Genomic DNA, 16,302 nt, shown 5'->3' with positions numbered 1-16,302 from the left:
AGCTGTATTAGGGGGTGGTGCTGAGGGCCCGTACCTCAGACAATGGGAAGTAACCCTTATCCTCTGGCTGGAGAAGTGGCAAATAACGGGATCCAGGAGCGCGTCTGAAGTCCCAACGATGAGGTGCATCAGGAGATCATTTGTGCCAGGAGTTGACAGGCATGTGGTCCCTGAGAGCCCCGGCCATCTGGGCAACGTCCTGCCCGTGAAGTGGGCTGAGTTTGGATAGAAGTAAACATCTGGCCAAGCCATGGAAGAATGGCAGGAGAGGGCAAAGCCTGAGCAGAGGTGTGAGCTATGAGAGCATGAAGCAGTTTGGTGGGCCTGTAGTCAGGTGGCTGCTGAGGCCTCGTTGTGGAGTAATGGGAGATGAGTTTGGAAAGCAAGGGGGTACTTAGATTGAGAAGGGCTTGGAATGCCGGGATATGGTCAATGAGACTATATATCACAGTCATAATCCTCTGTGAGGTTTGAGGTTCTGGTCATGGGTATTTTAAAAAAGGGTTAAATAGGGTATGTTTCTAAGCCATGTTTTAGAAAACATAGTTTAAAAACTTTTTTTTAGTATAAAGTTAATGTATGTTTATCATAAAAGGGAAAGTATAATAATACCCAAGTATATAGAAAACGAGAGGGTTCTGATCTTGCTGTTATCTACTGCTGTGTAACAGTATTACACAAACATAGTGGCTTAGAACAGCACATTTGTTTTCTCATAGTTTCTGTGCACGAGGAATCTAGGCTGAACTTCCCTGGGTCTGGCAAGACTGCAGTCAAGGAGGGCTGTGTTCTCATCTGAAGACTCTGCCAGGAAAAGATTTGCTTTCCGACCCTCATCGTTGTTGGCAGCATTCAGTTCCTTTCATGCTGTCAGGTTCAGGGCCATGGCTCTTGTTGGTGCTCTCAGATTCTTGTCCCGTGGGCTTTTTCATAGAGTAGCCCCCAGCATAGCAGCATGTTTCATCAAGCCTTTAGAGGAGAAGATGTGCTAGTAAGGTAGACGTTAAATATTAAGTAATATAATCACAAAAGTTTTTTTCAAGGAAGGTAACATACTGTCGCCTTTGTTCATTCCAATAGAGGCAAGTTATAAGTCCTGCCTATTCTCAGCGGGGAGGGGTTTACACATAGATGTGAATACCAGGAGGTGGGGATTATTAGGAGACATTTTATACTTCATTTTCCCCCATTCTCCTCCCAAAAGTAAAGAAAACATTCTTAGAGTTATTATTCTATTTTTTTTAATATATTTTTTTAAGATTTTATTTATTTATTTGACAGACAGAGATTACAAGTAGGCAGAGAGGCAGGCAGAGAGAGGAGGAAGCAGGCTCCCTGCTGAGCAGAGAGCCCGATGTGGGGCTCGATCCCAGGACCCTGAGATCATGACCTGAGCTGAAGGCAGAGGCTTTAACCCACTGAGCCACCCAGGTGCCCCTATTTTTTTTTTTAATTTAAAGATTTTTATTTATTTATTTGTCAGAGAGAGATAGAGAGCAAGTGAGCGCATAAGCAGGGGGAGAGGCAGCCAGGGAGAAGCAGGCTCCCTGCTTGGGACTCGATCCCAGGGATCCTGGGATCATGACCTGAGCTGAAGGCAGCTGTTTAACCAGCTGAGCCACTCAGGCGTCCCTAGAGTTATTATTCTTAAAAGCAAATTCAAATTCTGTGGACCATTTTTCTCTGTATATGTCAACGTACAATAGTAATTTGGGGAGAGGCAGAAGCAAAGGGTGACTCTTGAGATTTTGAGCCTCAGAGCCCAGGGGAGATTTCTGTGCTTTGCCTTGATTCCTCCAAACAAAAACCTGTTAAACCTGAGGAAAAGCACAAAACAGTTTGTTTATTTATTTATTTGACACAGAGAGAGAGATCATAAGTAGGCAGAGAGCCAGGCAGAGAGAGAGGAGGATGCAGGCTCCCTGCTGAGCAGAGAGCCTGATGTGGGCCTCGACTGGGATCATGACTTGAGCCGAAGGCAGAGGCTTAACCCACTGAGCCACCCAGGTGCCCTGAGCACAGAGCATTTATGTGATAACACCAGTAACAACTTGTAGGAGTAACTTTGTTCCAGTAATTTACTTTCTACCCAAAGGGTAATTTGATTAATCTTAGCTTTTGAACCAGGCTCCCTTGAGGATTTAATTTTCATATTTTCTGCCTTTTGTGTTCTAGTAACTGCTCCCTCGTTGACAACAGATGGATGATGTCACTTAGCTGGCTGGTGCCATCAGTGACATATGATCCAGATAAACTCCCACTGGGAAGTATTCACATGTGTGAGACCTGGCCACTATGCAGACTGTGTGTGGCCCAGTGGGCCCTTTGGGCAGCCAGCAGCTCTCCTAGTTCTTGACCATGCTTTTAGCACCATGTCTTTTTTTTTTTTTTTTTTTTTTAAGATTTTATTTATTTTTTGACAGGGGGCGAGAGGGGGAGCACAAACAGGTGAGTGGGAGAGGGAGAAGCAGGCTCCCACCAAGCAGGGAGTCCGATGCAGGGTTTGATCCCAGGACCCCAGGATCATGACCTGAGCTGAAGGCAGAAGCTTAATGACTAAGCCACCCAGGCGCTCCAGCACCATGTTTTTTTCGCCACAGGAACACTGTTCTAGCGAGTAGTATAATATAGAAATATAAAAGCACTGTGTTCTTTCTGTTGTAAAGATAATATGGCTGTTACACCTTTTTAGAAAGCATGGAAGAGTAGAAAACAGTTGTTTTTCTTTTTACTTGAAGTCTCATAACCAAAGGATTGCCATTATTTTTACTACTGTATTGTATATATGCTACATAATTTTTTAAAAAAGATTTTATTTATTTATTTGACAGAGAGAGAGATCACAAATAGGCAGAGAGGCAGGCAGAGAGAGAGGCGGAAGCAGGCTCCCCGCCCAGCAGAGAGCCCAGGACCCCGAGACCATGACCTGAGCCGAAGGCAGAGGCTCAATCCATTGAGCCACCCAGGAGCCACACTACGTAATTTTTTAAATCATAATATTTCTCGTGTGGGTTTTCTTTGGCACAATTATGCTGTGCATATTCTATTTTTATTTTTTTCAAAGATTTTCTTTATTTGAGAGGGAGCAAGTGAGAACACAAGCAAGGGGAGTGGCAGAGGAAGCGGGAAAATCAGGCTTTCCCCTGAGCAGGGAGCTCGAGGCCAGGCTGGGTCCCAGGACCCCCAGATCATTACCTAAGCTGAAGGCAGATGCTCAACTGACAGCCACCCAGGCGCCCCCGTATTCTATTTTTAAATTCTTTGAAAATGTAAAATATTTTGCTGATTACATCATTTTTTATTGTCCCTATTGTGCTTTTATTACCAAACTTGAGTGTTTGATTATTAAAGTGGACAATTAGATGTTAAAATTTTTCAGGTTGTGCCACTGATAGAGGGACCCATGGCTGGGATTTTGCACAACTTTTTTTTTTTTAAGTTTTTATTTATTTATTTGACAGAGATCGCAAGTAGGCAGAGAAGCAGGCAGAGAAGCAGGCAGAGAGAGAGGAGGAAGCAGGCTCCCCACTAAGCAGAGGGCCCGATGTGGGGCTTGATCCTGGAACCCTGGGATCATGACCTGAGCTGAAGGCAGAGGCTTTAACCCGCTGAGCCACCCAGGTGCCCCCAACTTTGATTTTTTAAACAAACAACCATGCGATCAGTGACAACCATGATGACAGCTAATACTCAAGTAATTTGCTGTAGTTAATAATGGGTTTTCTCTTCTGTTACCTCAAGGAAACATGTTAGAGTCTTGTGAAATAAGTATTTTTCCTCCCATTTGGTGAGGATATGGTCTTGGAGAGGCCAGCTTTCTTGTTTAATGTTGCAATACACCAAGGTAAGTATCATAGAAGTAAAGAATGGAACATGTCCCCCATTCCAGCATTTCAGAATAATGAGCAGAACGAACTGTAAGACATAGAAAGAGATAGATACTATAAGATTTATTTTACATGAAGTCCTTAATGGGAATTCAAAGAAGACAGGTAGATCCTTTTTTTTTTTTTTAGGTTTTATTTATTTATTAGAGAGTGTCCATGAGTGGGGGGAGGGGAAGGCAGAGGGAGAAGCAGATCCCCACTGAGCTGGGAGCCTGATGTGGGGCTTGACCCTAGGACCCTGGGATCATGACCTGAGCCAAAGGCAGATGCTTAAACCAACTAAGCCACCCAGGGGCCCTGGCAGGGTAGAGTCTTTTCTGCTGAAAGGCTAAGGCAAAAGCATTATGCAAGTAGATGGCATTTGAAGGATGAGCAGGGCTTGGTTTGCAAGTGAGAGAGGTATGCCAAACCAAAGCAATCATGTGACCTACACTGGCTGAACTGGCAGCTTTCATTGTGTGTACAGAAGGCTTGTCCTCGCCATCTTTATACAAAATCTAAGATAAAATTATGAAGTCTGGAAAATACCACTTTTTTATTTCTCCTAAAATTAGTTGGGTTAAAATTAGTACAAGGCTTTTGCAAGGTCTTCTTGAAAAAGGAAGCAATTACTTAAGTCTTGGGATGTTTATAGTTTTTGCTGTTGTTTCATTCTAATTTAATATGTCCCAAATAGTTTATCATCGTTAAAATGTTAGCCTAAACATTATTTTATTACTAAATAACATTTTTATCAACAGTTTGGTGGATCCAAAATTATAGTTAATTGTGTAATACAACCGATTTTGACAAAGGTTATTTTCCATAACTGATTTATACCCTATTGGCTGCTTTTCTCAATCTGGTGCTTATGTTATTTTTCCTGACAGTACAAGGCAGATTATTGACAGGCTTAATTGGAATGGTTTGTATATCAACAGTTTATACTCACTGAGTTCAGTTTATGAGGAAATCTGACTTATCAAACTTCTGTGGTCAAATATTCATAATTCTCAAATCATTCTTCTTTAAATAGTTATCCCTTTGGGCAAAACCAGTGACTCATTTTGTTTCATTGATATTGCCATTTTGAAAAGAGCTCTTGATTTGGTCAGGGGCTTTGTGATAGTGACACCTGGCAGTGTCTTCTCTTCTGGGGAGTTTCTCTGTTTACTTGAGCTGCTGTGATACTGTTCCTGTGTCTTAGAGGCAGGTGGCCCACCTAAGTGCCATGCTTGTTTGCCTTTGGGGGGTCCAGCTGTTCTTACCTTCTGCTTAGCTGTGAGGAACCAAGGGTTTTATTTCTGGGGAGGAAGAGTTTTTACGCTTCCACACTGAACTTACTTCCTTTTGAGAACTGGATTGATAGACTATCTGTCTTCATCCATTCAAGCTGCTGTAACAGAATACAGGTGGCTTGTAAACAATAATGTTTATATCTCACAGTTGTGGAGCCTGGAAGTCCACGATCAAGGCACCAGCAGATTCATTGTCTAGTAAGAGCCTGCTTCCTAGTTAGTAAGCAGCAGTCTTCTCACTATATCGTCATGTGGCAGAAGGGGCAAGGGAACTCTCTGGGGTCTCTTTTATAAGGTTACTAGTCCCATTCATGTGGGCTCTGTTGTCATGGCCTAATCAGCTCCCAAAGGCCCCACCTCCAAAAACCATCATATTGGGGATTAGGTTTTTACATATTAATTTTGGGGATCTATAGCACTGTCAGACCAAGTGCATCTTTATTTCAGCAGATAGTTCGAGCACATCTTTCTTGAAATCTCTGTCTGAATCAGTAGGAGATAGATGCATAAGTGTATTGGGAATCTGCATAGATGAAATTGAATTGGCTCAGGCAGTTCTATCTGAGAGTATAGATTCATTGCTTGGTGTGAGCCTCGAGGCTGTCCTCAGCTCTGTCCCACTGGATCTTTATCAACAACTTAGATAAAGACCTGAATATGTAGAATTACAGAATCAAGAGTTAAAAACTTCTTGCTCTAAAATAATCTCATGGAGTTTGTTAGGGATAAATATGTAACTTCCAGTATGTAGTTTGATAAAACTGTTTGGGGAAAATAGAAATGTACTTTAATTCACATTTTAAAAAGGCAAAAAAAAAAAAAAAAGTTCAGGATTTTGTTGGACTAAGCTGGTACTTTCCAGCACCATGTAATGTGTTTATTAAAAGAATGTAGTGAATTTATAAAACCCTTTGGCTGCATTAGTAAAAGTCTGATGTTTTGAAAGGTGAGGGTAATAATCCTATTGAGTGGCCATATTAGGAATCTTGTGGTTGGTTTGGATTTCACAGTTTTTAGAAGAATGCAGAAAAGACAGTGCTTATAGAGTTAGATGTCTGCAGCCAGAGCTTATGAGGGCTGGTTGAAGGAGTGTTTCAGTGTGGTTGATAATTATAATAGCTGTCTCCAGCCACATTCCATAAAGGACGTAAGCCTATTTATCAAGATGTATTTAATATTTGAAATGAACAGCTTTGTGCCAAGCGCATATATTATAGCCTTCTCTTACCTCTTTAAAATAGGTTGTATTTATTCTTTTATAGATACCGATTGAGAATAGTTTAGAAAATATGCACAACTTATATATACAGCTAATGAAAGGTAGATCTGTGATTTAAAGTTGAGCTGATTCCATTATACCATACTGCTTTTTAAAGATTGATTTATTATTTTAGAGAGGGGGAGAGGAAGCCTGAGCTAGAAGAAGGTTAGAGGCAGAGGGAGAGGGAGAGAGAATCTCAAACAGATTGCACTGAGCGCAGAACCCGACATAGGGCTCAATCTCATGACCCTGAGATCATGACCTGAGCGGAAACCAAGCGTCAGATGCTTAACCGACAGAGCCGCCCAGGTGTCCCTTGTCTGCAGTGATTTTTGAGACTGTCATTATGGAAAAAGGAATTATTAGGTTGAACTGTGTGAAGTAACTAATATTTAACCTTTTTAATGTAAAAAAATGGCAAATTCACATGGTTCAACTTACTAGGCCCAAGAGGAGGAAATTCCAGAGAAATCACTTGTAACTTCTTTTAAGAAATTTAGGATGTATTGGAGGTTTGAGTTTTGTATATGTGCTGCCGAAGCGAGCATTGGAGGTTTGAGTTTTTTAATTTCTCCACTGCCATGCTTTTCCAGTACAACCATTTGTCTGTATATTCCATTTTATTTCATGTTATTTTTCTTCTCTTAACTGCATCTTATTGATTGGTACCTCTTTCTTTTATCTCTTGTTAGAGATAGAAAGTGATTTTAAGGCATTCTGCTTTGGGATGTGTGTGTATCTGCATAATTTTTCACTTGTATAAATTGCCCATATAATGGCATCTGTCAGGTCATCAGCATAGCAACTTTGTAATCATACCCTAGTGCTGATTTTGAAATATAGAATATGATTTAGATTGAGTTAAGTTTTTTTTCTTCTGATAATGGAATGGTATTTGAAAATGTAGTCCTAATATTTATCAGTGGTTCAGTATGCTTTCTGCTTCTAATGGAAATTGTATCACTGCATTAAGGAAAAATTTGGTTCACTCAAGAAAGGTCCACTCAGAATATTCTTGGGTGACCTAATCAAGTAGAGTAGAAGAATTTGAGTTTAACGTGATTGCTTTCATTGGGGTGAGGGCATTGTTAAGGCAGTCTTCAATAAACTCTTTCCAAGACACATGCATTCCTTGTGACAGCTCTATTTTTTTGTCATTGATACATGATAGACCACTGCCTTCTGGTTTTGGTGGGGGGGGGGGTTCAAACTTTTTCTGGCTCTTTAAATTTGATTATTGACTTCTGACTCCTCATGCCTTCGGATCCATTTATTTGGTTGTCATTTTTTCTCTTACTATCTCTGAGTCCCTTTGTTCAAACAAAGTACACAATAGCAAAATCTCAAAAACCTTTGTAACAGTTACACTGTCTTTGTGTAGAAACCATTGTGAGATCCCTTTGGTTTCATAAAGAGATCCCACAACAATATTCCCTAGTTCTGTCCACACATGCAGGTATCAAGATGGTAATAAGTCTGAATCTGGTCCAACTCATCAGTAGTAAGTGCTGGGTTGGGTACTTGATTTTTTTGTTTGTTTTTAAGGATTTCCCCCCATTCTTTCCCCGTAGTCTATAAGCTTAAGAACTTGTATGGCTGCTTAACAAACAAACAAACAAACAAACAAAAAACATGTTGATCTTTTCTTTCAGAAGATGAATCATGGTTGAGTCTGTATTATTTATCCTGAAGTTGTATCCATTCTCTCCAGACAGTAATCTGGGGAGGTAATGGCTGTCCGATGTCTCCAGCTACATATGCATTCTGCTCTTCCACTTTCTATTGCTGTGTTTTAATGCATATGTTATAATAACTAGGTTAACACAAGGGATCTTTGTTTTTGTTTCTATTTTTCAGTAACAAATACTTTTAAGAAAACAGATGATTTTGTGACATGTAAAGCACCAGCTGTCGACCTAGATCACAAATTCAGGTGCAAGGTTGTGGATTGTCTAAAATTTTTCCGCAAGGCCAAACTGTTGCACTATCACATGAAGTATTTCCACGGGATGGAGAAGTCACCAGAGCCAGAGGAGAGCCCAGGAAAGAGGCATGTCCAAACGAGGGGCTCTTCAGCTTCAGACAAGGCCAACCAGGAGAGCCTGACCAGGAAGCGGGTCTCTGCCAGTTCCCCAAGTAAGCACTTTGGTTCTTTGTTGTATCTGTATTATAGAGGACTCTCTGTTGCTCAGGTCACATTGCTTGCATTTCTGACACAAAAGAAGGCATTAGGTTGAGGTCCAATTGAATTTCAAAGACTGAAGATGAGTGATCCTTAGGAGTTGCATCATGGGGCTGTGGTGGACCTGGAGGAAATAGAAATACCTTACTGATAGTCTTACCTTGGCCTCCTGCTCCTCAAGTTACCTTGAGAAGTCACTTAGCTTTTGAGGGCCCTATAATCCTAGTATGAGTGGGAACAGTCAAGGAAATGGAGCTCCTTCAGAAGCCAGCAGTGAACTTGAGCTCAGAACAGCAGGAGTACAATCATTCTATCCCCCAAGCCTACCCCATCCCTGCCAGCAGGGAAAAAGAACTGAAACATTGTGGGACTCTCTTGCTGTTTCCAGATTTGAGTTCAATTTCATCTAATTGTAACTGAAGATATTTTCTAATAGCACTGCTTGTTTTGCATAGAAATGACAGTGGTGGTAGTAAGGGTTATGAGCACCAAATCTCATGTTCGTGTCTTATCACAAAAAACTGTTTTGAAATTTTTTTTTTAAACTTAAAATTGAAAAATTACATATTTCTGGGGAAATTTTAGAAGGCTTTTTTTTTTTTTTTTTTTTAAGTTATCTTTGTACGCAGTGTGGGGCTCGAACTCACAGTGCCAAGATTAAGAGTTGCATGGCCTACTGACTGAGCCAGCCAGGCACCTGCAGAGGCGTTTTTAATGACTTTTCAGTAAATTCTACAAGCTCTTCAGGTTCTTTTTACCTGAAATTGTAACATCATTATATATTTTTGGCTTATAACTTCTCCATTAAAATACATAGGTATTTTTTTTTTAACGATTTATTTATTTTGTGGAGGGGAGGGGCAGAGGGAGAGAACTTTTCACACAAGCTTCATGTTTAGTGAGGAGCCCGATGTAGGACTCAGTTCCAAAACCCGTGAGACCTTGACCTGAGCCAAAATCAAGAGCTGGATGCTTAACCAACTGAGCCACCGAGGCACCCCAAAATACGTAGGTATTAAATGACATATGCAACTCCTAGGACATGTGACAGTGTTTCCAAGAAGGTATGAAATCAGGTTTCAGGACAGTGGGGCAGGCCATGTTAACTAAGGTGATCTCTGACCCTGTGAGAGATCAGTCCTCAGCCATGTTGCAAAGATACAGTGGGAGTTTCTTAGCCATATATGATGTATTATTTATTAGAAATACAATGCAAGCCACATGTAACTTTTTCTAACAGCTACATTTTTATTTTTATTTTTCTAATTTTTTTTTAGTTTTTATAAAGATTTTATTTATTCACTTGAGGTTGGGGGAGCAAAGAGGGAGAGTGAGAGGGAGAAGCAGACTCCCCGCTGAGCAGAGAGCCTGATGTGGGACTTGATCCCAGGACCCCTGATATCATGACCTGGGCTGAAGGCAGATGCTTACCTGAGCCTGAGCCACCCAGGCACCCTAATAGCCAGTTTTTAAAATGTAAAAAGAGGGGCGCCTGGGTGGCTCAGTTGGTTGAGCAACTGCCTTGGGCTCAGGTCATGATCCCAGACTTCCAGGATCGAGTCCCACATCAGGCTCTCAGCTCCTTGGGGAGTCTGCTTTTCTCTCTGACCCTCTCCTCTTTCATGCTCTCTCTCACTCATTCTCAAATAAATAAATAAAATCTTTAAAAAAAATGTAAAAAGAAACAGATGAAATTATGTATTTTGTTAATTCAGTATATCCAAATATTGTTATTTCAGCATGTAATCAGTATAAAAATTTACAGTGAGCTATTTTATATTCTTATACTAAGTCTTTAAAATCTAGTGATTTTATTTTGTGTTTTATGCTCACTGAACATTTCAATTCAGACTAGCCACATTTCAGGTGCTCAGTAGCTACATATGACCAGTAGCCTTTGTATTGGACTGTTTAGCTCTAATACCCTCAGCTGTAGGCAGTCTAGCATGCACTTGGCAAGCCTAAGCATTGAGCTAACAGGAGCTGCCTGAGGAAGGACAGCTGGCCAGTAGTCACCCAGGAGGAGACTCCTCTTGAGGGCTTCAGGCCATGGAAGCACTCACCACCTTAGTGGCTTCATCAGAGTCCTGCTCAGGATGGCTGTTTCGGTTGGTACGAACCAAAGTGCAGTAGATGATGGTCAAGGCCAAGTGCCAGTTACTTATTTGAAACGAAGCCCACAGCTATCAAAACTCCTTCCCTATATCTAGTTCAGACCTGTTTGGGAAGAGAAAGTTGCTTATTGGGTTAGACTATTGGGTTAGAACACTGGAGTTAGAAATGCCTCAGACTGAAACAGATTGACTTGTTCATTGAGTCCCATTTACTGAATACCTAGTATTTGTTTGGCTCTTTTCTGGGCATTCCAAAAGAGACCTGAGTCCTGTTCTACTTGAGATCTTGGTTGTGGATATTGCTGGCACAAAGGAAAAAAGATGGGCTCAGTTCTCAGACTGGAGCATTCTTTTGCCTGGGTGATGCTTGTTTCATTTAGGGCCAAGCACTGATTTCTTAGGGATCAATAAGCATCCTTAAAGGATGTTAGTGTCTATTACCGGCCAGTCCTACTGGCTTTCATGGCCATTTTGTATCTTTTAGGTGAGTTTATATCTCTTTGCCATTGAACACATATTTAATTCTGGGGGCAGGCTTATGTCCTAGAACTTGAGGGACTCGTCACTGAGATTTTCCCCTTACGCCATATACCACCTGGCACAGGTCTCAGCTGGAGCAGTGGCTAATCCCTCTGCCTGGGAGTCACACTAGATGCCTTTTTTTTTTTTTTTTTAAGATTTTATTTATTTATTTGAAAGAGAGAGTGAACATGAACAGCGGGGTTGGGGGGTGCAGAGGGAGAAGGAGAAGCAGACTCCCCGGTGAGCATGAAGTCTGGGATCAGCAGAGCTGAAGGCAGATGCTTACCCAGCTGAGCCACCCAAGCACCCTTAGATAACTTGTTAAAATAGAGATTTTTTTTGGCCCTGCTTTCCAGACATTCCATTTCAGTGGCTCTAAGTTTAGAATCTGTAATTTTTGTACTCCCCACCCCCAAGTATAAAAGTGACATATGATTGCTGTGAAATCAGTACCACAGAATGCTAAGGGAAAAGGTCTCCCTCCTCTTGGCATTTCCACCTCCATTGCGGATGTGACTATTTTTGTTTACCAAACTTTTTTCAGATATTTTCTGTTCATGTTCAAGTACATACATGTCTAAATAGAAAATGTATTTTACACAATTAAATTTAATTGCACAGCAAAGGAAACAGTCAAAAAAACCAAAAGACAACTGACAGAGTGGGAGAAGTTATTCGCAAATGATATATCAGATAAAGGGCTAGTATACAAAATCTATAAAGAACTTAGCAAACTCAACACCCAAAGAAAAAATAATCCAGTCAAGAAATGGGCAGAAGACATGAACAGACATTTCTGCAAAGAAGACATGCAGGTGGACAACAGACACATGAAAAACCGCTCAACATCATTCGGCATCAGGGAAATACAAATCAAAACCACAATGAGATACTGCCTCACACCAGTCAGAATGGCTAAAATTAACAAGTCAGGAAATGACAAATGCTGACTCTAGCTCTGTGGGGGTAGCTCTGTTGGGGATCTGTGGTGTCCAAGGCCAGCTCATGGTTGCATTGTGCTTAGTTGTTGCTTTTCCTCTGCGTGGTTCAGGATTGCTTACCACCTTGCCTGTCTTTCTGCTGCTGGGAAGGGAAGGGGAGGGCATATCTCTTTCTTTTAAGGGTATAACCCAGAAGTGCCACAGATCACTTCGGTTCATAGCCCATAGGCCAGAACATATTGTCCCTGGCCTCACCTTGCTCAGGAGAAACTGGAATATGTTCTCTTTTCTTATGAAAGAGGTGGAGAAATGGATATTGGAGAATGCATAGCAGTCTCTGCCATGTGAACTAAGGCAGAAAAATGCAGGGCTTAAGAAGGGGTGGTTGGAGGGCCCTGTGGGGCTGGTGTTTGGGTGGGATCCGCGGGGGGGACTGCTGGGAGATGAGGCTGGGAAGGTAGGCATGGTGAAATGGTAGTGTTAAGCCACGAGTATCAACTGCTCTGGTAGGCAGTGAGAATCTCTCCAAGAGCATGCCCACTTCCACTCTGCCCTTGAGCTGCTTGCCGTCCCTTCATGCAGGTCAGAGCATGCTCTTGTTGCTCCTTGTCCCAGCCGCGAGGCAGCTCTCCCATGGACGATGGTGATGTTATTCTGTGCTTTTCCCTCCTGGAAGCAGTAATCTTATGTCCTTCTGCTCTCATAAGGTGGCAGTTGTCTGGTGGAGAAGTAGGGAGCTGGCTGTACAGAGGGAGAAGGGCTCTAGGACTTTTGATGGGCACCTACCGCCTGAGGAGATGACAATGGCCATCCTAGAAAAGCCTCACCCTCCTCAGGTGACAGGCTGCTTTCTGATCCAGAGCCTTGGCAGGAAATTGCTCTTTGTGCAGCCGGGCTTGGGCAATCTAGAAGAAGCTCTGCAGTCAGGCTCATATTGTGTGGGTCATGCTGTCCAAGGAGAAAACTGACAGTAGACCAGTTTCATCCTTTATGGAGAGGGTATCTCAAGCAAGATAGCAACAGCTAACATTTGAGAACTTGCCATGTGCTAGGCACTGTTCCAAGTCTTTCCTTGTATTGTCTTGTTTAATTCTCAAAACAGAGCCTATGAGGTGGGTACTGTTGTGCCCAATTGATAAATTAGAAACTCAGATGCAGATGAGTTGGGTTAACTTGAACCAGTATCTGTACATCTAGCAGGTGGTGGAGCCACGATTTGAATCTAGTTGCAGAGTCTACACCCTCACTCTACTTGGTCTTTTAGGATTTTAGGTTTTTTAGGACTCTAGTCTGGTCTTTTAGGATTCCAGGGAAGGATGGCCGCCCCTGGGTCCTGGAGTGGAGAGTAGGAGTGCTTCCCTGCAGGAGACTTCCTGTGTCCATGGGTAATCCGAATGAGTTCTGCCTGTTGTCCGCTTGTCTACCCCTGTACCTCAGGGAATCACCTGCATTAGCTTAGTCACTGCTGGACATTTGTCCCTGTGAGCTCTGCCACCTCAGGCCACATGTGGCTTCACAGTTTTCAGCTGGAAGCCAGTGTGAGACTCTGAAGATTTTCTCTCTTCCTTGTGCATTCAGAGACCATAGACCTCTATAGAACAGCTTCCTAGAATAGCTCTTCTTTTTATCTTCATTGTTTACTCCTCTAATTGAAGCCTTTGGAGGGAACTCTTAAAAGCTTAAGGTGACCCTATTTCAGACCAGCCTCAAGACTTGGGATGCTTTTAGTTACAAGTAACAGGAAATCCTATTTGAATTGACTCTACAATCAAGGGGTGTGTTTTTTCACATAATGGGGCAGTCCAGGGGAGGGACGGCTCCAGGACTGTCTAACCATCTCACTTCTCAGTGCTGTTTTCAGGCTGGATTCCTTGTGGTCATAGGGTGGTAGCCAGTATAATTTAAGACTCCATACTGCTTCATTCAAATCTAATAAGAGAGCAAAAACATATCCTTTTTATACATGTTGGACCAGAATCCCACTTGTGGGTCATATCTGGCCATTCCAGTCCCTGTCCTAGGAACCAGTTGGCCAGGCTCAGATTATCTAAACCTAAGATTGCAACCGGGGCCATGAGATTACTCTTACTGATTCAACTGAGTGTGGAGTCAATCCTGCTCAATTACACGCTGCTCGGTGAAGGAGTATAAGAGATTCTCAGAGATAGATGTCTCCTACACCCAGCAGGTGCAAGGTGAGAAAAGAAATCCGCAGAGCCAGGAAGCCAGGTGGTGGTGGTGGTGGTGTACTGCAGAGCAGATCCATGCCCTGGTTCCTATTTCAGGGACTGTGCTCAGGGCCCACGTCCTCTCAGAGGTCTGAGTTCTCCTTTCCTGTTCGGCAGTCTGCGTGATCTTGCAGTTCTCTGAATTTCACTTCCTCCTCTGTTGTGTGGTAACAATGTTAAGCTATAGCTGCATTTTATGCAAAATTACCAGTTTGAAGTTGTATGATTTGAAAAGTCTTACGTGCAAAATTTGAATTAATGCAAATCCTAAGAAACAGAAAATTCATTAACCATGTGATTTCAAAGGCCAATGAAAGTGTTCATTATGTCTCCATTTTATGGAAATGTTAGTCATGAATTATGTGACTTTGAATAATGTGGGGACTTCAGGAATCCCTTGTATGGAATGAACCGCCCCATTCTTCTCTTACTGCCTTTTGGGTTTCTTAAAGGATGTGATACAGTTTTATAAAATGTAAAATGAAAAAAGACCCCAAAAAACCCTCCCATACTTAGATGATAACTGGGTATGCCCAGGTACTTGGCAGTTTATACCGTATATCTTGACCTCTCAAGGATCCAGGACCAAGGTGATCTCTTCTGCAGCCACTTGTGCTGATTGGGTTAATGCTCTTGGCCTTTTAATTTGGAGGTCATTAAAACCTGAGTTTACAAATCAAAAAACTGGGTTGGGCAACAGTTTCTGTATGTTTGTGTGTGACAGTGTATCAACTTTTCTTTTTAGAGGGTTTTTTTTTTTAAGATTTTATTTATTTGTCAGAGAGAGTGAGAGCACAAGCAGAGGGAATGGCAGGCAGAGGGAGAAGCAGGCTCCCTGCTGAGCAAGGAGCAAGTGATATGTGAGGCAATATATCACCTTCTTTTAGTCCTTTACTCATATGCTTCCAGTGGCCTCCTAAATCGCTCGTAATAAAGACCAACTTCCTTACAAGGCCCCACAGGATCCCATGATCCACTTCTAGCCACATCATCTTCTCTCCCTCACCCGAATTCTCATTTGAGTTCCAGTGGAGACATGCAGGCCTTCTTCCTGTTTACTGTTCTCAAATTCCAGTTATTCATTGCTAATATATAGGAAAACAGTGGACTTTTGTATATTAACCTTGTTCCTTTGCAACCTTGCTATAATCACTCTTAGGTCCAGCAGGAGGTTTTTTGTTTTGTTTTTTGTTTTGGTCAGTTCTTGGGGATTTTCTACATAGTCCTGTCTCTGCAAACAAAGACAGTTTTATTTCTTCCTTTCGTGTGTAACGAGCGGGAGAGTGGAGGGAGGGGCAGAGTGGGAGGGAAAGAAAATCCTCAAGCCGGCTAGGAGCTGAGAGTGGAGCCCAATGCGGGACTTGATTCCATGACCACAAAATCAAGAGTTAGCCACTTAACCTGCTGAGCCACCCAGGTGCCTCATGAGTTCTGTTTTGTATCTGAGGAAGACTATTCCCAGGGTCAGAGGAAAATAAATATTGTTGATAGCTTTTATGAAATTCAGGAGGCATTTGACTATGTTTTGCTAATTAGCTGTATGACCTTGGCCAGGTCAGCTTACTCCTTTGGACCTTGGTTTCTTAATCTTAAATTGAGTATTTTTGTAAATTAGACCGAGGTATTTTCTGGAGTTCTTGTTTGTTGAACTTTCTCAGTTGTGGAGTACTTTAACTGGGAGGGAACTTAGAGACCCTTAAATCCTGTATTCTTTATCCAGTTGATTAACTTCTGTCTGTAGAGCCCAAGCTTGACAGCTGCAGAGGGCAGCCCACTATCCTCTCTGATGGTTCCTGGATGCCCATTAGGGAGAGGCGCTGGGCTGTGGCGCTGACATGGTGCTGAAGAGCACCTGTTTTCAAATATCTGCGTGATGTCAGGCAGGTGCCT

At 42.2% G+C, this 16,302-nt stretch overlaps 1 protein-coding gene across 4 annotated transcripts in view; it reads left to right on the top strand.

The window, feature by feature from the left end:
* The window catches only part of PHF20 (PHD finger protein 20), a 140,319-nt gene that overhangs the window by 95,617 nt on the left and 28,400 nt on the right, over positions 1-16,302 (top strand). For all 4 annotated transcript variants that reach the window (XM_032858754.1, XM_032858755.1, XM_032858753.1 and 1 more), the window contains one exon: positions 8,283-8,561. In XM_032858754.1, coding sequence (XP_032714645.1) covers positions 8,283-8,561 — 279 coding nt within the window. The remainder of the gene's footprint in view (positions 1-8,282; positions 8,562-16,302) is intronic.

The sequence above is a fragment of the Lontra canadensis genome, unplaced genomic scaffold (assembly GCF_010015895.1).
Source record: "Lontra canadensis isolate GAN:19392208 unplaced genomic scaffold, GSC_riverotter_1.0 scaffold16, whole genome shotgun sequence".
Lineage (NCBI taxonomy): Eukaryota > Metazoa > Chordata > Mammalia > Carnivora > Mustelidae > Lontra > Lontra canadensis.
Note: the sequence above shows the minus strand (reverse complement) of the source record. Positions and strands in the feature narration are given on the sequence as shown.